At 38.0% G+C, this 25891-nt stretch overlaps 1 protein-coding gene across 2 annotated transcripts in view; it reads left to right on the forward strand.

Moving 5' to 3' along the window:
* plekha7b (pleckstrin homology domain containing A7b) overlaps positions 1-19038 on the forward strand; it is a 77358-nt gene extending 58320 nt beyond the window's left edge. The window contains exons 14-27 of one of the 2 annotated variants that reach the window (XM_088004268.1): positions 662-733; positions 1867-1947; positions 3387-3536; positions 4283-4384; positions 4645-4756; positions 4936-5129; positions 5803-5994; positions 6119-6227; positions 6373-6464; positions 6772-6993; positions 10306-10533; positions 11506-11639; positions 12411-12559; positions 18399-19038. In XM_088004268.1, coding sequence (XP_087860394.1) covers positions 662-733; positions 1867-1947; positions 3387-3536; positions 4283-4384; positions 4645-4756; positions 4936-5129; positions 5803-5994; positions 6119-6227; positions 6373-6464; positions 6772-6993; positions 10306-10533; positions 11506-11639; positions 12411-12559; positions 18399-18421 — 1860 coding nt within the window. In that variant the 3' untranslated portion in view covers positions 18422-19038. Of the gene's footprint in view, positions 1-661; positions 734-1866; positions 1948-3386; positions 3537-4282; positions 4385-4644; positions 4757-4935; positions 5130-5802; positions 5995-6118; positions 6228-6372; positions 6465-6771; positions 6994-10305; positions 10534-11505; positions 11640-12410; positions 12560-16352; positions 17044-18398 lie in introns of those variants that run through there. The other variant, XM_088004269.1, reaches the window with a different exon arrangement.
* The last annotated feature ends 6853 nt before the right edge of the window (positions 19039-25891 follow it).

Raw genomic sequence — 25891 nt, forward strand, 5'->3', positions numbered from 1 at the left:
CTGTAACAAACAATAGATGTGTACATATATTAATCATGTCTGTCTAATTGATAACAAAAAGCCCTTCATTTTGGGTTTCACCATTTACAAAGCGATTATTCATACATAATGTTTGCCCAAATGTAGAGGAGCAAAGTCTAAAACAGTCTGGATTCAAATCGATTTATGTAAATAATGCCAATTTATCACATATTCTGTCAGTTTGTTCATACTTGAATTAAGTCCTGTACAAAATGTACAGTTTATGTCTAATTAAAATAGCTTTGTCCAAAATACTGAAAATGACATGCATTAAAAAAAAACCATACAAGATGTATATTTTTCTTTTAAAAAAGATCCTCATATAAAAATCTTCAGTAAGAGCAGCCCTGAGCTTTCAGGATTTCCCGAGACATGATCAGAAGTCTTTGTTTTTAAATATATTCTTCACTTTCACCACAGATTTTATCAGTGGATATTTACCCCGTTTTTTTCTTTTTTTTGTTTGTTTTTTATTATCTCTATCTAATTTTATTTACCTTAACTTTTGCAGCAGTATCATTATGGATTTTGAAGGAGATTATTTGTTCATAAGTGCATTCATGAAAGGATTAGACAAATTCTAATATTTAAATGCCATTATTGAGGGTTTTATGATGTTTTAAATAATTTTGAATTTCAGGTCACTGCACAGGAGAGCTTAAAAAAAGGGAGATCTTCCAGGCCTGTGAAAATTGCAGAAAGCGACGCGGATGTAAGTACACGTTGCCATAGTTTACAGAACAAACGCCCCGTTTATCAGCCTCCCTTTTCCCCGTGATCTTCACTTCCGACTTCTGACAATCCACTACTGAGACGCGGCTGACTTCAGTCTGACTTTGCTGTGCGCTTTAGTGTGGTTTTCTGTGTGTGTTTTTAACTTGTGGTAAACAGAGGCAGCAGAGCTAAGGGAACATGTGTGTTGCAACACTGTGGGGACACGCATCCACGCTGCACAGTGTGGGCCTGAGAGTATCGACCACAGCTTTTATTTTTCTCCCCACAATTTAAAGGGAAAAATGCATGTAATGGGAGTTTTAGATGTTGGGCTGTTAAATTTTTCAGTTTGATTTGCCTGGTCCTGCTTTTCTCGTTCTTTGTTTTGCGCTGAATGGAGGTAAATAGGATGGATGTCTTGGCTTTTCATCATTAGCATTGTTCCACTTTAACAATTTATTAGAAATTGACAGTAAATTTGTCTGAACAATGAATATTTCATGCAATTAAAAACAACAATATGTGGCAGCCAAATAAAAACAGCTTAATTATTAATTGAACAGAATGATAAATAGATCGGAGGGGGTGGGGGGAATACAGTGGGTGAGAAAGACTGTGAACTCTGCAGTCTTGTGTTGTTTTCATAAACACATAACCCATTTCTGGGAAAACAATTCTGTCACTCTCAGTAAACAAGCCTTTCTCCAGCAGTGAATGTGAAAATATGGATTTTTGATTATGATTACTCATAATGGGTATTACCAAATCTTTCCCCCTAACTAGACAGCGCAGAGCCTTTTGATATATCTTACTGTGTTGATGAGGAGAACTCCTCTGGGCTTTTTACAAAGATAAGCCTTATTGACAGACGGAGAAGGCTACAGTAGACGATCAATGCGTCTCCGGCGGCTGCAAGAGCTGAATGAAGACAAGAATGGAGCGTTTGGCCTCTGTTGTAAACACATGCTCTGTTTATCACCCCATTCTGTTTTATCTCTTTCCTGATTCTCTCTTGCTTTACTTTTATTCTCTGAAGTGTGAAGTATTATATATGGATTGCTTAGAGGGGGGATATGGATGCTATTCTTTGTTTTCATCTGTTCTCATTACATCTGTTTGTTTTTCCTGCAGGTCAAACTAAGTCGACTTTGTGAACAGGACAAGATTCTTCAGGAACTCGAAGCAAGGATACGTAGTTTGAAGGAGGACAAGGTGTTTTCTTTTTGTTCTTTAATCATGATTAATAATTTAAAGATCTCCGGAGCTCATCGTTTTTAATCGTTTTGCCAACTAAAATCTCTCGATTCGACATTACTGGCTCAAATCTGTGTGAATGTTTCAACTAAAGAGGAGACTATACATCAGTCCTCTGAGATGGGAAACGTCTGTGGACTTTTGAAACTTCAAAAATCCACAACCAATGTTACTGCTCTGTGAGGGAAAACTACAAGCTCAACAATACAGAGTGAGATGTCATCGGGGCCGTGGAGCTTCTTTCACCAATTCATCGGTACCGCTGCCGGTAGAATGTTAAGGAAGCATAACAAATACATGTATGGACGCTAAAAACTGAAGTCAGAGTATTTTTGCACAGTGGAGCAGTTGGTAGCGCTGTTGCCTTGCAGGAATAATCTCCTGGGTTTGAATCCTGTTCCAGCGATCTTTCTCAGGGATCTCTCTGCATTGAGTTTGCATGTTCTCCCTGGGCATGTTTGGATTCTCTCTTGGTATTCTGGCTTCCTCCAAAACAGTCCAAAAACCACCTGTTAGGCCAATTGATTACTCTAAATTGATCTCGTTTGCCCCACAATGACAGCTGGAGATGGACAACAACGCCCGCAACCCTGTAAGTGACTGAATTGTCACTGTACTTGATATATAGTGGCATAAATTATTTTTGTTTTTCCCTACACTCACTTTAGAACCACTTTTTAATAACATTTCCCTTATAAATATCCACAGTATAATAAACTTTTAAAAGTATCCTTTCTGGTTTGCGTTCTGATGTGACATTTTGAGATTATCACTGGTCCCCATCTAACAACCTCTTTTAAAACTTGCTGGAGGCACCAAACATGATGAAGAAACTCTCTAGATAAATTTGTCTTTTGTTGCAGATGCATTAGTTAGTTAGCTTTTGGGATTTTGCCTCGCTTATGATGTGGCAAAAGTAAAAGAACAAAAAAGTATAATCAAAAATAAGGTTGCCAGGAATTGGAAACCTTTAAAAGAAGGTTTTTTTTTTTTTTTTTCATGTTAGATTTTTTTTTTCTCACTGTAAAAATGTACTCAAATTACAGGTTGGATTTTTAAACATTTTTGAGTGTCAGATTATATACGTTGAAGAAAAAGATTAATGTAGTCTTAGGCTTTTTATATATCTTAACTAAGCGTGCCAATATGTGGTGAGATGTATTTAGTAAAAAGCCGTTTCTGAATTTCTAAATTGAGAATTCTTCCCATTGAGAAAATGGACCCAAATTAAAGGTTGGATTTTTCTAGTTTATGTTATGTGGTAAAAGACTAATTTATGTTAAGGTTCTTCTACACATCTTTACCAGAATTGGCAATAAATATGAAAAGCTACTGCACTGAGACTTCCTGTTTTTTATTTTTATTTATTTATTTATTTATTTTTTTGTTCTCTTCAGGACAAGTTGGAATCTGTGCTGGATGTTTCCCACCACCAGATGGAGGAGTATCGAGATCAGCCGGCTCACGCTGAGAAAATTGCCTATCAGCAGAAATTGTTGCAAGAGGATGTGGTCCACATCAGGGCTGAAATATCTCAAGTGTCCACCGTAAGACCCAAGCTTCTCACTAATAACATTACAGATAAAAAAACAAACAAAAAAACTGCAGCTCATTTGAGCTTTAAATATAACTAGTGCCATGTCTTTTTCCAAAAAAAAAAAAAGATTAGCTAGAAAGATGCTCTATTATTTCTCTGTGACTCTGCATATTGTGTTTCTTTAATTACATGAGAACAAGATGTTCACTTCTGTTTTTAGTTTCCTTTTAGCTATTTCTGCAGCTGGCACAATGTTTCAGGTTGACTGTGATTATCAAAATGAGTGATTTGGGGAGAAACCTGAGGCTGTGAAAAAAACTCATGAGTGTATTTCTCGGCAGCATGGGTTAAAACGTTCTCTGATATTCAAAATATTTAGCGTTTGAATAGAAAATATGTAGTTTCAAATCTGGAGTTACAAACTAACCACAAGGCTACAGGAAGTAAACAAGCACATCCTTTATTATTTGTCAGGTGTTAGCATTTAGTGTGGCTACAATAGAATGTAGTCAGTGCATATTTTAATCTTATATGTACATTTACAATACGAACTTGTTTTTATTTGAACAAGTTCAGTAAAGCTGGAGTATATTTCAAGATACGTGAAATGCACGTGTAAAAGGACGGCTACATGTTTCTTGAATTAATGAAGTAAACATGGCCGTCCAAGAAAAGTTCATAATCTCAAAGTTGCGTTTTTTTTTTTTTTTTTAATTATTATATCATATTGGGAGAGTGTGTCTGATTTCTCTATAGGAGATGGAGAATGCATGGAGTGAGTATACCCGACTGGAGAAAGATGTGGACTGGCTGAAGTCAGCCCTGCAGGGACAGATGAACCGCCATGATCTTTCCCAGGTCTATCTCTCTTTGCAGCCTTTCACTTTTACTATACACAGGCTTTAATCAGGAGGAGCTACAAATTATAAATTTCAAATTCTCATTCAAGGCAAAAAGGGATTTGGTCTGCGTCTGTTCAAAAGATCACCCGTCAGTTTCATCTGATTTGGATGAAAGACAGACTTTGTATTTGGGTAGTTGTACAGTAAGCGTTAAAGACGGTCCATGTGTTCTGTCTGCTAATGTTGGAGCGGTTCTGTGTTTTTCTCTCTGAGCAGCAGGAGAAAGTGCAGCTCAGAAAAGAACTGTGGAGGATTGAGGATGTTATTGCAGGACTCAGCACCAATAAAGCTAATTACAAAGTCACAATTGCTTCTGTTACCAACCCAGGTGAGGTCACAAATGAGAAATCCAAACACTAGCAGCGCTATCTGAAACTTGAGTGCCCTAATCTTACTTATTACTTAAGCATGTTTTTCTTTAAAAAAAAAAAACAACAACCCAATAATAATAAAAGCAGTGTCTATGCATCTTCCTTTTTACATTTTTATGCACATGACGCTCTCCAGAGAGAAAATTTGTGCCTTCAGTGCCAGTATCATCAGTGCCTTCTGTGTCTGGGAGCCAGACTGCTGTGGAGATGAGATTGTCCCAGCAGCAGCCGCACCAGAGCCCCCACCTCAGCCATGACCCCACGCTTACCTCCAGCTTCAGCCAACAGCCATTACAACACTCTGCTACCATCTTCAGTGGCTTCAAATGGGTGAGTGAACAACTCTTTGTGTATCCTCGAACCCACACCATCTAATCCAAAACCTGGTTAGATAACCTGCCAGGTTACACACTTGGCTTCCACTTCTTCCAAATCTATTCACGTTTCCAACAAGCTCATTGTGATGCTACATCTTTCTAACGCAGGTAAGGGAATTATTGCTGATGGTAACCCAAGCAGAACATTACTTTACAAACTCTGAACCAACCCCTTCAGTCATCACCATACTTGATGCATTTCCTGATTGTTTCACCCATTAAATGCCAGTGGCATTGAATAACATCTCTTAAAAAAATCAGTAAACTTTAAAAAGTGCGAAGTTGATTATCAATTCCTTCAGTGTATTTGTTAAATGTCAGTTTTAAAAATTAAGGTCTGTTTTTTGGGGTGAGAGTTTTAACAAATTGTGCCTTTACAACAAAGTTGCATTAAAAAAAAGGACTAGTTAGAGAATAAGAAAGATATCTTTGATTTTTAGAATAACACCTTTGTAGTTTATTCAACTATTTATTAAGTTTATAGGAACAAATTCTGCCTGAACTCTTAAATAAACTTGAAATAACCTTTTTTAAACTTAGTGCAGTGTTTATATGCTGGTAATACAAACACTGCGTTTTTTCATTTCAAGTTTCTCTAAGTGGCTCATAGTTGTCTGTGTGTGCAGTGTGAAGAAGATGTGCCTCCCAGACCTCCTCTACCTCAGCTCTACAGTCCAGAGGAGCATCCTCCTGCAGTGCCACCGTTGCCCCGGGAGACGACAGTCATCAGACACACCTCTGTGCGTGGCCTCAAGCGACAGTCTGACGAACGCAAAAGGGATCGAGAGATCGGCCAGTACACAAATGGGGACAGTAAAGTACGTGAGTTTGTTTGTTTGTTTGTTTGTTTTTTGTTTGTTTTTTTATGTTCGTGCTACTGACGTTCACAGATCTGAACTTGTTTTTTGTTTTTTTTTGTTTTGTCATTTGTGTGTCTTTCAGGTGGAACTGCGGCCTTTTCTGAGTGATCCGGAGCTCATTGGAGCCGGAGACGGCTCCAGTGTCGTAGCATCTGGCCGTGATGGAGGTTACCAGACGTTGCCAAGCAGAGGTAGGTGAACTGAACAGATTCTAACCCTGACAGATTCTGTTCCAGATTGTGTGTTGTCTTAACATCATTAGATGTTTTTTTTATTATTATTGTTTTAAATATCAAAGAGAGAACAATGTTTTATTATTTGTCGGCTTCCATTCAGGGGCGGCTAGCTCCTCACTGAGGGTGAATCAGTCTTCGAGCATCTCCTCATATGTGACTATTCGAAGATCTACTTCGGCTGCTGGTGTGACGGTGAGAGATGGAAACAAAATAAATGAGAGACTCGGCAGATCCAACCTTCATATGTCACAAAGTTTACTCACACTTCACTTCATTTTAAACTGCCTTAGCTCTAAAAACTAGATTTTTCTTCTTTCTTTTTTTTTTTCTTTTACTGGAAAATTGAAAATGTTTTTTACCTTCCACTTGGGTGTGCAATTTTATTTTTGTGAAAAAAAAAAAAAAAATATATATATATATATATATATTTTTTTTTTTTTTGCTGTCTGCTGCATCTTTCATTCTTCTTTTCAACTTAATTTCCTCCTACTCATCTCAGGAGAAACCAAAAAGTGCCTTGGAGCGCCTGTACTCGGGGGACAAGGTGCAGCATCAGCAGAGGGGGAAGATGAGTGCCGATGAGCAGCTAGAGAGGATGAAGAGGCACCAGAAGGCCCTTGTCCGCCAGCGCAAACGCACCCTGAGTCACGGAGACCGACATGCATCTCCGACGTCGCGTGGTTCTTCTTCGTCGCGCCCGCTCTCGGCAGACTTTGGATCAGTATGTTACTAGAACGTTACCACTCACACTCTCTCATGCATGACGCCAACCTAACGGAGAGTGGGGATCGACAGTAATGCATGCCTTTCACTCGGAGCAGATAGTTTTCCTCCTTTTTCAGACATAAGTCGAATGTTAGACCAATAAGTTAGTGATTTATGTTTTGTTCACTGTTTAACTGTGTATGTGTTTGTTCAACGTGTGTTGTTTTCAGTCACTGATTGTTTTTGACTGCAGACAAAATAACAGCAGCCTATAATTTGGCTATGACTCTGTGTTCCCTGACTTAACAATATCAACATTTAAGAAAGCCAACTCTAGTACTACACAGTAGGTCACACACACGGGAAAAAAAAACTTAGATTACATGGATTATCTCCTTTTGTTACATGTTAAAATGTATAAGGTTTATACAGAGATGAACAATGCCTTGCAAAAGTAATCGTACCCCTTGCACTTTTGTGTATTTGTACAGAAATTGGTGCCTAATATCTTTGCGGTAGAGAAAGAACGCATAGTTTTCAAGGAAAATTAAAGATCTGGAAAGTGTGACGTGCATTTGTATTTAGTCCCCCTAAGTCAGTCTTGTGTAGAACTATGTTTCGCTTTTGGTCTACAGATCGATATGCTTTTCTTTGGAGCTCTAATTTTACCTTCGCTGCAGCTTTATGTCCTGTTTTGTTCCAGCATCATTATCTGTTCAGCTCCATCCATCACCTCAGCAACTCTGATCAGCTTTGCTGTCCCTGCTGAAGAAAAGGAAATCCCCACATCATGATGCTGTCGCTAACATGTTTCATCATGGGAATGATGTTCTCAGAGTGATTTGCATTGCTTCATTTTCTACCACTCGGTGTTCTCAGTGTGGGCGCAGAAAAGTTAATTGTTGTTTTAAATTGATCAGAAAACTTTTCTCCACGTGTTTGCTGGGAGCACTACGTGGCTTGTGGCAAACTTTTACTAAACAGTATTTCTTATGGCTTTCATTCAGCAATGACTTTCTTTTTGCAAGCTCGTCTGTTAATACCATATGTGTGGAGAGCAGCACTAACAGTTGTCCTGTCAACATATTTCTCCCACCTGAGCTGTAGATCTCTGCGGGTCTTTCCATTGTTTCTCTGTTTAACGTCATCCTTATCCATCCTGTCAGTTTAGTTAAATGATCATGTCTTTGTCGTTTTGCAGTTGTGTCGCACATTTTCCTCTTTTGGATTAAGAATTCAAATGGTTTCGTTGGGTGTTCAAACAGTCTGGGATGTGCTCCTTGATTCTCATGATGCCGTTTGTTCGCTGTTGCTCTGTGACGAACCTCGAAGGCCTTCACAGAACAGCCATATTTATGTTTAGATAAAAATTCATAGGGTTTTAATCTGAAGCCAATTGGTTTTCCTCAAAGTGCATTAGGACCATAAAAGTATACGGGGCTATATGCATTTACACACTGACATTTTTAAATTCCTGATTGTAAAATGAAAGTCATGCAGCATTTTCTTGACACATCACAATCATGCACTCTCTTATAGAAACACGGTCCTGTGTAATTGTAGTGTGGCAAAAATAATAATAAGGGGTATTCATGCTTTTGCATAGCAATGTCGATACGTACTAAATGGTTATACTTTATACTGTGCTTAGATAATATTTAAAAACTGTTAAATATGATTAACTGAATTATTTAAAACAAAAAACACTAATTATCTTCAATAAAAACGCTCAGTGCCTTCCAGTCATCGCTATCCATCCGTTCTCCTTGTTCTTGACTGATTTTGTCACTTGGATTCAACCCTGAGTGTCTCTAACATGCTTTGTGTTTTCAACCCATTACAGTGTTGATGTACTGGATATCATCAGCTCATTAGTCATCCCTCTTCTCATTTAGATAATAGAGCTTGCTGTTCATTAATTAACTGCTATTGCATCCAAGCGCTCCATTGGTGTGGTTTTTTTATGTGGGTGCGTGTGTGTTGTGTGTGTGCATGGAAAGAGAATGAAAGTAGCCACTTAACCACTGTCTAGAATCTTAACTAATGCCTCAACATACATTAAGCTCACTTCTCTCAACTTCCTCATAGCTTTCTTTTTTTTTTTGTTTCTAGATGAAAAAAGGACGTGTGAATCCTGACTTAGTATTGTCCTGTTGCTCAGACTTTTTGGAACAAATGGTGATGTCAATCAGTTTGATATCAAAAAGTAGCTTAACTGTCTTATCTGGTAACTGGGACGAACGCTTTTCTCTTTCAATTGTGAATGTTGCTAAAAACATAAAAAAAATAAACAGCATTTTCTAAATATTTTTCATTGCCACGTTTTCTTTTAAGCAGTGATTTTTTTTTTTCATAACCACACAAAGTTGTCTTGTTTGGTGAAGCTGCAGTATGTAACTTTTATGAAAAATATTTTTTTTAAATCAGTATTATCATATGTGTGGACAGTGTAATATAAGACAAATAATCTGTGAGAAGAAATAGAGCACCTCTGCCTTCTACCAGTGCTCCCAGTACTAACTTCAGAAACACACGATTCAGGCTGAAACAACCAATCAGGGTTGTTTAGCGCTGTCAATCACTCTCATACTGCTCACCTCCACCCACCCCCCTTGCTCTCTCCTACGCTATAGGTAGTTTACCACAACATAGAGAGCCATAAATGCTCAGGCTAGTTAGCATGGTCACCGATGAAGGTGAATAAACGGTTTTCCTTTAATGGTAAGTTATTTCTCTGCCATTAGCACATTGACCAGCACATACAGGAGCATGATTGACAGCGGTAAGACCTTTCTTCTGGCTCTGAGTGGTTGTTTTTGATCAGGAATGGTGCATTTCTGCAGACCGCCATGGTAGCACTGGGAAGAGGTGGGGGAGCTTGATTTTTTTATTTTTTTTCACAGATTATGTGTCTCATATCTCATGTCACAACATGGTGACAGCTTTAGCAAATATTGTAAAAACAAAAAAAAAAACTTTTTTTTTTAAATTGCATTGTGCAGCTTTCAATATTTTGTTAGTGTTTTTTTCTGTAGGATTTTGTTGCTCCCCTTATATCACTGTCAATGAGTTTTATAGTGCAGTGTGTTTTGAAATCTCTCACTTTCATGTTTGCATGCGTCTTGTGTTTTTCATTTCTGACTGCATCCAAAGAAAGAAAAACAGACTAAAAATCTCATCACCTTTTAAGATCAAGTAAGGACCATAAACATCTGATGTCTGATCTAGTAAAGCCAAGTGAGCCGAGTCATTTTCACTTTTAGTCAATGCGACCCGAAGACGGCGCCCGGTGATTTGTTTTTCCACACTTTCTGTCTCTTCTGTCCAGTGGAAGAGGGAGCAGGAGTTTGACCTGCAGTTACTGGAGAGGGCCGTTCAGGGGGAGGAGGCTCAGGCAGTTAGGAGTGTCCAGGGGGAGGAAAGACCCCCTGAGCACAAAGAGAGACCCCGCTCGCAGTCTGACGAATGGCTGACATTCCACTCCACGGCCACAACCCCTCCCACGCATGAGGTCGACCTGGAGCCGCTGGAGTATGACCTGGACCTAAGTAAAGAGGTAGCGTGGCCTTTTCTGATCTATGAAAGCAAATTAAAAAGACGGGACTTTAATCAGAACATAAATACTGTGAACGTGAAGTGGAAAAAAAACTGCATGACCCAAATCACCTTAGGACACTCAGCTTAAATAGAGATTTAAATGATAAATTCTGTTTTGAATCTTTGAAAGAATCTTTGACTTGACCTAAAGTCACTGTCATTTAGAACATGAGCTTAATAGAAGGTTAAATAAAGCAATTTTTATTGTTAAATAGCAACATAGCAAATAGTTCATATTTTCTTCCTTTTCTTATTAAACTCTTTCACAGCAATGTAAAAAAAAACAAAAACAAACTGCCAGTTAATGCAGCTATTGCCAAGGGTGGCTAACCAGCTAAAAGACTATCACATTTCCACATTAAGCCAGGTTGCTTTGGATTACATTTTTACTTTTTACTTTGTAAATTAGCATAATTTGCTCATTGTATTTTGTATTTATTTAGTTCATAGTTGTCTAATATTTCAAAAGTTGTTTGCTGATCTGAAACAAAAAAGTGTGACAGAAAAGAAAAAAAAATCAAACAAAATAAATCTACTTTTTCACAGTTCTGTGTTTCGGTTAGATGCATGGAGTTGGGAGAACAGAAGCAAAAATGAGAATATTTGTGTGGCAGAGCATTCGATAATCTGGAGGTAGTAATTAAAATCTGAAACAAACTCATCTTACACGTGTTTTTACACACATTCAATTATCTAATTAGTTATTTTTCCTATCCCAGATAAGTTGCAATAACATGACTTTTACTTGTTGAACTTTTTATTTTGTTTCTATTGTTTTTAAGGCGTGAGCAGTGCTTCTATTTGACTGTCTCCTTGCTGCCGATACAGAGGAAATGTTCCCTTCAGGAACAAATAAAAGATTGCTCTATTCCATTCTAATTTTTACTTCTTACTAATTTGTAAGAACTTTATCTCGGCATCTATCTTTTAGCTGTGCAAGCCTCAGAAAGTGTTGATCCCAGAGCGCTATGTGGATTCAGAGCCTGAGGATCCACTCAGTCCTCAAGAAGTGGAAGAACGTCATCGGAAGGTGGAGCGTATCAAAAGCATTTTGGCAAAGTCAAGGTACCCAAGCTGCTTTCTCGCTAGATTATGCTGAAATTCTGTTTTAAGTTTAACTAATGATGATCATAATGATGTTGCCTTAGGGTTTTTAAGATGTTTTCCAAACATCGAGTTTGAAGAGGTGACAGATTAAAGGAAGTTTAGCATAAAGCGATAACTTAATTCACCGTGTGTCTTAGAGTCAGAACCCCATGTTGCTTTAACATTTCCCAATTTGGGTTTTCAGAGGGACAAATGATTTGGGTTATGGGAATTTCCAGCTCATCACACGGTTGACTCAGTTCAGTAATTAAATTACCGAACTGAGTCAGGCAATACGTGCTAGTAAGAACCAGGTAACTGCAGAGTTTTGATCAGGATCTACTTGGTAGATTATTTTATCAGCATGATTGTTTTTTTGTTTTTTTTTGTTTGCATTGTGATTGGTAGAAAAGAACTAGGAATAATACCAGGTCGCATAAACGTATGAGAACAAAATCAAACTGAATTCTTTCTTGTTGCATTTGATTATGACATTGATTGGATATCAAATCAGACCCAAATCTTCAACGAGTGTTCAGGTAGTCTCTGAAATTCATTAACACATTTTCTTAACATTCACCGTTGTATAAAATGGTGTTCTAGAAAAGGATCAAGAGCATTAAAACTCTCCAGTTGAATGAACACAAGTACACAAATAAACCTTTCAATTAATGTTTTTGTTTTTCTTCTCATTCTGCGTCCAAGCATTTCTAACCACACCGTTATCGTGTTCATCTCATTTATGGACAGCATGCAAAACATAACCCCAGCAGTGTCTGTGGAGAAACCCGAGGTGGGGCAGGTGGCGCTCGACTCTGCTCTGCAGGAGCAGGAGAGGATCATCACCATGTCCTACGCTCTGGCCTCGGAGGCTTCGCTGAAGAGCAAACTTGTGACAGGTTGGTCTGGATTATTATCTGGCCCCTGGAACCTGTGAGTAGGTGTCGGTCGTAAATCTTTGCGCCGTAAAAGAATTGCAACACACAAACATTTACGGAAATAATTAGCGTGGATTTCAGACCGATAAAGAGCAGCAATGCTGACAGTTTGAGCAAAATTTCTCCTGGCATCAAACTGGGAGGGGCGGGGGGGGGTTGGAAGGAATCGAGGGAGGAAAGCAGCCTTTCAAGAAAGCTGGATTGATGAGAGGGGCGTAAGGTGCAGAGTCAAGCAATAAGGCTGTTCATTTCTTAATAAGTGAATATTATTTCTTATTACGAGTGCAGATAGTCTCTAATTGCAATCTGTGTAGGATCTTTTAGACAGGGGAGGAATCGCTTGATGAGGCCATTTTGTGTGCTGATCAATGGGCCCAGTCAAACTCTGCTCTCCATCTGCATGCCACTGCCGCCGCTTTGAACGCAGCTCTGAACCTGCATAAAAGACGCTACACTCACATCTCATCTCTTTCATACTCTTCAGCAGACAGGCGAGTTAATTTTCACTCTCGCTGCAGCAGATTGTCAGTCTGTCTGCCTTGCCGGCAACACGCGCGCGCGTGCACAGACACGGAAACGCACGCATATATCTGTCACAGGCAGTAACACTCAAGCTGTCAGCATGTGTGGAAGCTTAATATGCACAGTGAAGCAAAGTCAACAATTATAACATTATTTCCAGCATAGAGAAATGCCAGAGAATATAACCGGTGGCATCTTGTCAGCGCAGACTGAATCAATGACTTTCTCTGCCTTTGGTGTTAAAGTGAGGTCTGTTGGTGCACTTTCAAACTCATGAATTTAAAGAAGAGTCTTTTTCAGAGCAGCATGCATGGCAGATTTCAGTTCCTCTGCCATAAAAGCAGCAATATTCATCACTGCAATTATATACAGGAGATATGACAAAGGTGTTTTCGATTGCTCAAGCTGTTAATACATAAATAGCCAAAAAGAAAAAAAAATAAATAAATTTCCTCTATATGATAACTTGTCAGGAGTGTTAAGCTAGCACTCTTTGCATTGATTTATTGCTGTACAACTGATGCTGCAGACAACTGCTATGAAATGAGTCTCGTTCTCACTTAATCTGAGAGAAATTAAATGAAATCTTTTGTTTTCATTGTGCATGACGCGCTGAAATTACGAAATCTGCTTCTAAATGGTGTCGTATTAAATAAAATGGTTTAAGCAGTAAAGGCATCCATGCTCGGCAGAACATGAAATAAAGTAGTAATAGAATAGCAGTAAGAAATCACATGTATAGAGGTTGATGTGAGATCAGTGACATGAGAACGAGGTGAAAGCAACAAACAGAGTTCAGTGCAGCGGAGAGACGATCTGAACTGAGGAGCTGAGGGAAAATGACTAAGGGAATCCATGGGAACTGAAATAAAACACAAAATTAAAATAAAGACTAAATGTAGTCATACAAAAATGAAACACATTTAAGAAGAAAGAGTTTTGAAACGAGAGATAACCAAGCATTGAACGACATGTTATAAGTAAAGAATTGCCAAAATGTTCTAAAAATGAAGTCAAGTTGACCAAGGGACACAAAGACCTATTTATCTATTTACCGTATTTTCCGCACTATAAGGATTATAAGGCGCACCTTCAATGAATGGCAGATTTTAAACTTTATTCATATATAAGGCGCACCGCATTATAAGGCGCATAGAATAGACACTACAGTTAGGGTTGCCACCCGTCCCATGTTGAACCTATACGGGACGCAATTTGTTCCGTACTCTACAAATGTGGATGTGTAATAATAAAGAAGTGGTCCGAGTACATTATATAAGTAGGCAGCCCCAGTGATTGTTTCACTCACTGCTTCCCCCCCCCGGCTTTAAATATATAGGGTTGGTCCCTTGGTAACCCTAGTCGAAGCACCCCAGATGAATGTCTAAAGCCACTTTGTTGACATAAAGAATGCCAACAAAACAGTCCGACTCGGGTCGGTGAGGAGAGCCTTCCGCGACTGGGCCGGGGCGTGGCCGGACGATGGTCACCCTTCTCCGTTCGCGCACAGCCTGTTTGTGGAGAACGTGGTGATAAATGACCTGCAAAAGACCTGATTATCAGATCGGTAGGTAGTTAGGTCAGTCAAACTTTATTAACAAACCAGTGTTCTGACAACTATCCCAGCATGCACCGCGCGCTGCTTCTTCTACGGGTGAAAATTAAGTCGGCAGCTGCTTACCGTAGTTGCTAGACCTGTTGTGGCTCAATATTGGTCCATATATAAGGCGCACCGGATTATAAGGCGAACTGTCGGCTTTTGAGGAAATTGAAGGTTTTTAGGTGAGCCTTATAGTGCGGAAAATACGGTACTTGTTTTAAAAAAGATTTCAAAGGAAACTCAAACACATTTTCTAAGCGTAAACAGGAGTCAGCAGACATAATGCTAAAATCCAGACATTCCTGTTTTAATTAAAACATTGCACTTGTCCTATCATATACTTTTTCTATAATCTATAAATTGTGGTTGTGTGTTTTAAGCTACTTATAAATTAATATGATCAGTTGTTGATGTGAGTACATTAACTATGAATCATACAAATGGATCCATCAGAGATTGTTCTTTATAGCAGTGATCCTTCTAATCTAATTATAACTCATTTATTACCAGTCATGACACTGAAATAATCATTTATCTCTCAGATGTAAAATGAAAACATAGCAACAACTCAGTGAAAGTAATTATCTTTCATTTGTACAAGCTTTTATCAAACTGTGATAAACTGGCGACTTGTAGAGGCAGCAGCCGCCCTCACGACCCTGTAATGTTACACCTGTTCAGATAATGGATGGAATTAATCAAACACAGTTCATATTCTTGTATCAAAGTGCATAACAATCACATGATTACATCTAATTTGCTATTTACATATCATATTTATTGGAAAGACTGTAAAACCTTTTCCAACATTTAACATGGCCTTTGTTCTGCAAAAGTCAATTCAAAACCATCCAAGTTGTTTAGGAGGGAAATGTAAAAAATGAAATTGCTTTATTAAGGTTTTTGCATAAGGATGCACATTCTAATCTAGTACTTTATTGAAGAAGCCTTCGATTCAGTCCACCTAGTCTGCCTTGCAAAAGTTACTGAAATATTACTGACTGATTGAATTGAATGATTTAAACTGGCTTTATTGCATAACATTGTAGATTTTTTTTTACCCTTCTCCTGACTGATCCATTTGTACAGTGAGATCATTTTGATCTCTTCAACCTCCAGAATTATGACTCAAGATATGTGATGTAAACGAGCAAAAGTTAAGAAAATTCTGCTAGGACGTCTGAAGTTTATCTCACAATAAAAGAAGAGATTAAATAAAAATATGCTTCAACAAAATGTTAGGTTAAGCACTTGCGCAGTTATTCAACCAAGACATTAAAGAGTTTTTTTTTCATATTTGTTCGTCTAACTTTTTTTTTCAGGTTGTTAATTATACAGAACATAAAAGGCATTAAATGTGAAAAATGTTGTGGAATTACATATGTTGATCTCTTTTATTACATAAAAAAATGCAATTTTAACAATGTTGTGTACACTTTTATATCCGCTCCAGGCAGCATTTATATAAAGTGTCTTTATATTTGACAGAGACGAAAAACTTTGACAGCCGTGTTTCCTTTCAGAACACATTTTGTGCTTTTAAGTGCAATGCATCCCTCGGGTTATTGACTAACTCAGCTGACTAACCACTAGTGATGTTTTCTCTCTCTTCTCCTTTTGTCCTCCTTGTAGTTCCACCACAGGTTAACTTGCCCACCCCTCCTCCCCCGCCCCCTCCTCCTCCGCTGCCTCCTCCTCCTCCTCCTCCGCCTCCTCCTCTTCCTACTGTATCCGTGGCGCCTCCCTCTCCTCTAAACAACGGGATTCACTACACTTTTGTCTAACGTGAAAAAAAAAGCAAAACAAAAGCAAAGTAAGACCCTAATTGCATGTTTAAAGCCGCTCTAACATTCTGGAGGAATCACTGCTTGTCTGAGACTGAAAAGCTTCAATGCTTGCTGCTGTGTTGTGATTGGAGGAAGCACGTCTTGTTGGGGTTGGGGAAGCCCTGCCTCTGCTCCCATTATAATCAAAACAAACATCTGCAGGCAGTCTGCCCGTCCCACTGTGATAATTGTGTGTAAATTGTTCTTTTCTTTCTTTTTGTACTGCTGCCAAAATATTTATGGGTGGCTGATGGGAGAAAAGGTCTCAGAAGAACATGGCTGCTCGTAGCATTGTGTGTAATTAAGAAAAGGAGACACCTTTTGATTTAGCACTTTGACAGTTCAGTCTTCAGCACAGCTGCATTCCTCAGCACCAATTAGCTCCCCATCTGTAGCACGGCAGCAATAAGTCAGAAAAAAAAAAAAATCTAACACTGTTGTTACTGTAAATGAACAAAGACAGCTTGTCTTATCACCTTCAAAGTAAAAAAAAAATCAACAAGTATTTTTTCTTCTTTTTAATAATTTTCTAATAGGATTAGTAATATTTTCTTAATAAAGAAATATCAAATTACATATGTGATTCTTTGAAATTTGCATACAATCATTGATCAATTGGTTAATGCATATTAAGTCAATACAGTACTGTACAGTTTTCATCTGGTTGAAGATATTATACCTTTCAATACTGAGGATCAGATGACGTACTTTACAGTGAAGCCCAAAATGATTTCTACTCCTGGTAGATTTAATCATGAAGTTTACTTTTTGGATGAAAATGAGACGGGCATCTCTCAAAAGAAAAGAATATCTTAGTTTCTGTTTGTTTGTTTGTGTGTGACAGTTGTGATGCGCCGATTCTTTTTCTACCTTTATGTTTAAAGTAGTTTAATTCTCTTTAACTCTTTTTCGAATGTTTTATTTCAAATGTGTTTTCAAACTTTAAAAGAAATTATTTTATTCTATTTCAACCCACTGCCTTAAAGCTTGTTTTTTTTTTTTTTTTTTAAACTTTGTTTGGATTGTAAGTGTTGCAATAAAATTTCACAGTTATGTGTCCATTTTCTAAAATCCAAACCCCTGTGCATGAAATCTTCAGCACCTTCCATGTTTATTAACACCTCAAACCTTAAAATAAAATCTTTCTTTTTTTTTTTTTCTTTTTTTTTTTTGCTACAGCATAATGTTCTGCAAATTTTTGAAAAGTTTTGAGTTTTCAGTATATTTGTTGAAATTCAGTAGCACATAATTTCTGTAAACTAAAGCTTTGCTGTTTTATTTGTATTTTCATCAATAATAACACACAATTGCCTTGTTCCTTTCTATACAACGAGGCAGTCTTTAAATTGGGAAAGACAAGAGAACATGCCGTTTAAGAAAGACAGGAAATGGCTACTGGAAAATAACTACTTGTCTAAACTTTCCTGTGTCTAGTCTGAGGAATAATAAAAAGTTTTAATTGAGTTTTAATAAAAGATTAGAAGTTATTTTCAGTTGTTTAGCACATTTTTTTTTTTTTTCAGAGATGCCAACACATGGCGGTTGTATGGATTTATTCAAGGATAAAACACAAAATTCCTGCAGAGGGCGTCCATCTCAATTGTATTTACCTTTAAAAACCATCAGTGAGGATTCTTTGTCAAGTTACTCTTTACAGAGTGAATTTTTAAGATTTTGCTTTATGTATCAGCTTATCTTGATGAATTTCTGGTAATAATTTGCCGAGCTAAAACCCTATTGAAAAGTTATAAAACCATTGAGTCGCAAGTATTTTATTGTGTTTAATAAGTATGTTGAATCCTGAAAATCGTTTCTGGTATTTACTAACTTTGTTTTTCTTGTTGCTTCTCAGCTCAAGCGATATCTGGACACTGAGGTGCTACTTCACAAACAAATGGCTGACTTCTCCAAGAAGAGAGGACATTATTTTATTTTGGACACCTTTAAATGCAGCAATGGAAAAAGAAACAACAAAAACACAATGGTACAGTTTTAACTTGAGGCTTACTCAGGACTCACTCTTCTAGTGTGTTTCTTGCTGTTGAAAGCATTTTCTGGAGTCAGGCTGAAGCTACGAGAGCTGATGTGCTTATTAACTATGAAAGTGTATAAGATATGTTAAACTCATAAATAATAAAAAAGTATTTTATACAAGTTATTGCACTTTTTCAGTTGTACATTGTTTCATCCTCTTACAACTATATTTCTCTCTCTCTCTGGTCATTGAATCCAAACATTTTTTGACCAGCTAGAGAACGTTTAAAAGAAAACCTGTCAAAATGCATAATAAAAATAGTATTTTTCTGTCATTAATATTCTTACAGGAAGCTATATGAGATATTCTGTGTATGTACAGTACATGTAGCACTGCCAGTCTTCCTTAGGCTTATTTTTGCTTATGTCAAGATGAAAACCTTTAACGTATTTTTTTGTGGGAAGGTTGAGTGAGTGAGATTTATAAAGATGTGAATATTAAAGATCTTAACACAGCATCTGATTCATTATATTTATTCCGTTTTTGACTGATGTCCACATTTATTTAAATGAGACATTTATAGTGACTGGAGATATTTTACAAGCTTATGTGAGTATTGGCCAAAAATAAAAAGAAACTTTGATGATCTTGTCACTCGTAATATAAGACCCAGGACATTTTTTCATGCAAGGCAAACAGTTCTATGCGCTGTACCAGCGTACAGCTCACAATTCAGATCTGGTGGTGACCTGTTTTTTTTTGTGTGTGTGTTTTTTTGGGGTTGGGGGGCAAGTTGTTTCAAGTTGGAACAAACTTGTCCTGTCTCTTGGACGTGTAGAAATGGAGCTAATAATCTTGGTATTGTTTAATGCTTATGCTATTTATGTGTATATTATGCCCCTAAAGATGTCTGAAAACATGTTATAATAAATTCAAATGCTGCATATATGAAACGTTTGACATATACAGCGATTTGATGCCTTGAAATTGTCCTCTGTCTCTTAAAGAAGCTCCTGCTCTTTCCGACACTCTGCTTTCTGTATAATATTGCAACGATGTGTCTCCATTATGCCATTTACAGCCATTCTTAGGAGTGTTGGCCTGAGATGTAGTTCATATGATAAGGTCACCGGACTCAGATTTCCACTGTTTGCTAATTACCGCTCCCACTAGTCTGATGGAGGTCAGTAAGAAAGGCAAGGAAGAGGGATGCAAGCGTTTAGACTCCTCCAAATGGCTGCCATAGGAGATTTAAGGATTTCTCAAAGATGCATAAAAGAATTTTAAAAAATAATTTTTCATAATACTTCTCCCTGTAAGCCACCAACAAGAGAACTTCCCAGTGGTTCCTGATATACTTGATATTTCCTGTACTTTTTATGAAAAGGTTAGGTAAATAAGTTTTGCAAGCACTACATTCCGATACACATTTTACAAAAGTAGTAGAAGAAGAAAGGTATGGTCAAAAATTGTCACAGTATGACAGATTGAAGGATGGGGTTTATTTGTTACAGTTTTTCAAGGAGCTACAATTGCCAAACGAACAGGACAGATGGACTTCCAAGAGGTTTCTCTCCAAACACAACCTGTAAATCCTTTATTTGCTCTTTTAATTTCACAATATCTTCAGACATGTTTAAAACTACAATTCGAAGCAATGGAACTCTGGAGAAACAAGGTTGGGCACTGATCCAGGTTTGTCTTACCACCATGCACGACGAGCAGGATGGTTTCAGGGACACTGAAATATCACAGTAGGAGAGCTGCTGTAAAGAATGGCTTCCTTGGCTATGCTTGTCTTTAAAAACAACTTATTTTAATGCTTTTTACACAACCACCTTTTGCTATGGAAGCCAAAAATTGTGGAACATGCTGCCTATAAAGAAGTAGGGGTAAGTGTAAAAATGAATAAAAAATCACTAACATGTAATCTTAGATAATCTGTAATTCCAAGGGGGATTTTTGTCAGGACGTGATGCCTGGAAAGACTATCACTATAACCGTCTTTTGCTCATACCCCCAAACCTATAAGTTCAACTTGGATCTTAACTTTTCCACCTAAAGAAGTGATTTTTCCCCTCATTATGTTTCATTAATGCTGTTTATCAGCTATATTTTTATTCAAATCATGTACAAAGAGTAAGTACAAACTGCGCACTCTTCACAGCTCAGCTCCGAGATTCTCTTTGAACTTTCACATTGATTGCCTTGACCCATTAAACTTCATTCTATTATTTGAAAAAAGAAGGAGAAGCAAACTATGGCATGCTCAAAGGAGGTGAACTTTCAATACAAAAAAGAGAGAGGGGCTTCTTGAAATGTTTCTTAAGTTCAAAGCGTTCTCCATCTCAAAAGGCATTTTTAATTCCGTGTATTTTCAACTGAGAAGGTAGATGCTAATAACTCTGGATTCTTGAAGCACAGAATTCATATCTTTAAATCATGAACTATCTCTCCACATTGCAATTGTAAAAGAAAGCTCTGAGAAATATTGAACTTTCAGGTTCAAAAGGAAAATAATGTGGAATGTGTTCTTAAATAGAGGGAGTACACGTGCCGCTGTTGCAGAATATTGCAGCTTTCAGCACAAATATTTATCACTTTGCATTCCTTATGAATCCCCCTCCCGCGTTTACGGATCGGATGTGATGCGCTTCTTTTAACCGATGTAATGCCCCCGACCTGCTCTGCTCAGAAAGCCTTTTGTGTTACGGCTCCCTCCCAAGTGATGTCTTTATCCTTAATTGGAGAGTAATTATTCTTGCTACTTCACGTAGGGGTGAGGCTTTGAAAACACCTGAGAGAAAGGATGCACCTCCCTCAGCAGCTCCATCTTCTCTGCTCCCATCTCTCCTCCAGGATTTGGGGGGAGGGGGCACAGAGCCTGCTGGCCCTGGCTCCTAGAAGACCAATCATATCTTCTGTACTGCTTATTTTGCAATAAGTTGGGATGTTTTTCCCTCCTTCTGCAAAAAAAAAAAAAAAAAAAAAAGAAGAAGAAAAAAAAAATTGCCCAAGACCCTCCTCTGAGAATTGTGGCATTTCCATGTATTGACGTTTGGCTGGTGGTTCATATACATTTGTTATTCTATGCTCTGGACTTCAAAGAGAATGAAAGAGGGCCTATTATGCTAATTGGTTCCTGTTCTGTTAAACGCAATCAAGGCCTCCCGCATTAATCCTTTACTAAATACTTACTGGCTTCTCTTTTCAGAGGAGGAGAGACTGCTGCTCAGCATCCTGACAGGGATGTTTGTTTGAGAGGAGTTTGAGCACATGTAAATAAAATATGATGAGTAGCAGTAAATAAAATGTCTCATTTAAAAATCCTGAACTGAAAGAGCCTTGTATCATTGTTTGGAGTTGGCTTAAATTGATATTGACTTATTTGAGATTTTTTTTTAATTATTATTTTTTGTTTTTGTTCCCTTTTATGTTGTTTGACTGAGAATAGGGAGCCTCTTGACTCCGCACCGAGGAGTCTGACCTTGTTCTCAGGTCTGTGTTGTTCGCTACGCAGCACAAAGAATTTGTAACGTATTCATAGTTTTCCCAGGGTGGCAAGGAGGGCGAGGAGAAATCAGACAGTGATTCCCAGTGATACCTATTTCCCCTCACATAAATAACATTGTTCATACAGCTGGGCGCCTTTTTTGCGCACACTGTTGGGATCTGAGACGGCAGTCCAATTGTGCAAAATACAAAACCAAGAGAGGCGATGCAATAGGTGCTTTGATTTCAAAAGGGTATTTTATGCTGTTTTATCATTTTTTTAAAGTTCCACACGCGGTACATTTTTTAATATGTAAGAAATGGAATGGGTTAAATTATTTAAGAGTGAGGAACCACTGAATATTCTTCCGATCCTGTGTGCATGCTATAAAAAGAATAGAGGGGAGGCTGAATAGAAGTCAGGCTGCCCTGGCTGCAAGCAGAAATTAGAATATCTGCTTTCAAAGCCTCTTTTTTTCCCCCTCGCTTTTAAAAATTACACGTCTCACAACTTATTTGTGTTTTATATTGTTAATTGGTTATTATGAATAAAACGAGTCTGAGAATACAATTTGTCTTGCATAAGTGATTAAGTGCGAGTGGAGAAGTTGCTCTATTTTTTTAAACAATGAATGAACAATCTTGTGTTCCTTAAGTGGGAAGCTTTTACAATACCTACAGTGAATTGGGCTCTTTGTACATAAAAGCAATTGCTTTGCAAATGAACCAAATGCCCCTGGGCCCTTCTGCTTAATCTAGCAGCTCCCCATACACTTGTAGGCGCGCTAAGCCACAGTGAGGAAATCTACAAGAGCCTGTGACTTGAGCACAAAAAGGAAGTGAATTGTATCTTGTATTTAAAAATCTAGAGGATAGTGACATATCTTTTTTTTATTTTTGTAACAGCAAAAGTAACAAGACTTCTGCAAGTATAAGGTGCTGCAATTTGCAAATTGTGTTCAACTGGAACACCCAAAAGTTTGAAGTTTGTAGCTGCACAGGGAAATTTCACATGTGCTTGTTGGCACTTTTTGACTTGAAGAAAATAAGACTTTATTTTATTTATTTATTTTTTTCAAAATGTATCCCACTATATTACGGCTCAAGATTCACCGGTTTACATTTTTGCATGCATGCGCATTTATATTATCACTGGCACAAGCTATGGGAAGTTGTCCTTGATAACTATATAATTAGAATTGGCATGTTGCGCTCCTTATTTCAACACGATGAATCAGTGGTTCGCTGTTAACTTGAAAGGAAATATTAGATCCTGACTAAACTTTGATGAAATCCAGAGTTACGAGGAAGAGATTTGGGTCAGCTAATGAGAACAGAGCATCCCACCACACTCCAAGTCCAATTGGGAGGGAGATGATTTGCATGAATGCAAATGCTGTTGGAGGGAAGTGCGCGCGCCGGCGGCTTCCAGGAGGTCATGTTGACTTTCTAGATTTTGTTCTTATACGACTATATCTTGACAGAAAGCAAAGTGGTCCTCCCCCTCCCCCCCCATACAGGCCAGAGTCTTTTTAGCTGTTAAAGAAAAATCATTAAATTGTTTGTTATTGAAGTTCTTCTTGGATTATGGAAAACAGTTTTTTATTTTAGGTCACAGCACACAAAATTAGAGTTCTGCTCTGGATGTCTGGAGCAGAACTCTCAGGTCCAGAGGTTATGCTAAATGACAAAAAATATATATAAGATATATTTTCTGGTTTGTTATGCTCAAATTCTTAAATACAGGATAGATGAAAATGTCGGAAGGGGATTTAAAGTCATAATGGAGTACAGCACTACAAATTCATGTGTTATTTCTCATGGCACTGTGATGTCAGGAAGTGTTTTTTTTTTTGTTTTTATTTTATAATTTATATGATCTAATTTAAACTACGCCTGTTTCAAATAGAGATCTGACCAGTTCCAATATTCAGAAAGGGGCTCACGAGTGAAACATATGTTCATAATTATTTTTGTCTACGGAGCTATGGAGCTTAATGTATTATTAATGAGTAATTATCATATATGTAGTGCTTATAAATACCTATCTGTGAGGGGTCAAAGGGTGGTCTTTTTCAATTAGATGGGGACACTAATGTGAACAGATGACTTTAAAATCTTCATGAAAACACTCATCACTGCATGCTGTAAGCATGAAGCATGAATCGGCAGCCCACCTTTCTTTAAAGAAAAAAAAAAAAAACCTGTTCCATCTGCACAGTAATCAAAGTGCACCCCTTCCCCCCGCCGCCCCAAAAAACCCCTTCTCAGCCCCCCACCCATCCACACTCACTGACTGAATGGTGTTCTCTAATTAACCATGCAGAACAGGGGGAAGAACACATGTTAATTTAATGTAACAAAAATGTTGATTTTCATGCACTCTCCTTTTCAAATATTTATGGGCTAGACTTGAAGCTGAAGATGCATCAAAGACTCACAGGGTATGCAAATGTGTCTGCCTTACCCCCCAACAAGTTGGACTGTCTTTTTTTTTTTTGCTCCTCATGCAGCCCTCATGCACTACCATCCGAGCTGCAAAGAGGAAGCCATGCAGCCCCTTATTTAAAAATAGTAGGCCTGTATTTGTTTTTTTTTTGTTTTTTTTTGTGTGTGTGTGTGTATGTGTGTGTGTGTTTTTTTTTTTTTTTTTTTTTTTTTAAAGATTAGCATTTCCTGGCATATGCTCAGCTGCTCAACAGAGTCCATGACTGAACTTCATCGTGTGCTGAGGACCTATAAGCAGGTGCCAGTGTGGATTTTTAGAAGATAAAAGCGACATTTTAGTTTGCAACACTGCATTGAGAGTAAATTATAAAAAATAAAAATAAAAATATGAAGCCACATTTCTAAAGAGACACAAAAACTATGTAATTTTCTGCACAACCACGATTAAAACAGGATAAACTTTACCTTCAAAAATCACAAGGCCCACACATGCGCTGACTTATTCTCGTTTCCAACCATCTGATTTTGAAGGATGAACCGCACCTGCAGGTGTTTTTTCTCTCTGAGTCCAAAAGGTGGCGCATGAGGCACGTTCAACCAGCGCTGTGGTCCGGGAAATGAAAGAAACGCCCGCTGCTTTAAGAAGCTGCATTTCAAAAAAAAAAAGAAAAAAAAAGAGAGAGACCACATATAAATCACCATGCGTGGATATGGGGGAAGAAGAAAAAAACAGTGTCAAAATTTTTACAGAATCATAGTAATATATATTTATATATTTTATTTCTCTCGTCAGACTTTCTCTTATCTGCTCCAGTTATTTCAGAAGTGTAGAAAAAGTTCATAAAGGTACGTCTATTTCTTTTCTTTAGAAAAAAAAAAAAAAAAAAAAACTTCCTCACATCCTTTCAGATAAAATAAATGAGGGCTTCCGGAGAAGAAGGGTTTGTGGAGCAGCATCTCTGTGATGCTGGCCCTGCCGCAGCTCCTGGGTGGTGGGTTTGTTTTACCTTTTTGCCTCACCTGAGAAGAGAGAGAGAGAGAGAGAGAGAGAGAGCAGAAAGTCAGACGCACAGGAATCTGGTGTGATCTGATGCGATGTTCTGGTCGACTTGTGCATCTTTTTCTCTCTCTCTCTCTCTCTCTCTCTCTCTCTCTCTCTCTCTCTCTCTCTCTCCTCCTTCTCTCTCTCTCTCTCTCTGGCTCTTTTCTAGCTCTCTGTCACTCTCTCCCTCCCTCTGTCGCCCTTTTCTTCGCTTCTCCTCCCTCTTTCAGCTCCATGACACTCTGCTGGTAACAGAGTTTCCTCCCGCTGTCCATCTTCCTTCTCTGTAAGTAAACTTTTATCTGTTTTCCATTGCTGGACTTTAAGGTTAATTTTTTAATGCTTGTGACAAAATGCTGCTGCTGATGATTTAGAAAGGCTACAACTC

Source organism: Poecilia mexicana, unplaced genomic scaffold, assembly GCF_051168715.1.
Source record: "Poecilia mexicana isolate PSO_F unplaced genomic scaffold, ASM5116871v1 scaffold_3, whole genome shotgun sequence".
Classification (NCBI taxonomy): domain Eukaryota; kingdom Metazoa; phylum Chordata; class Actinopteri; order Cyprinodontiformes; family Poeciliidae; genus Poecilia; species Poecilia mexicana.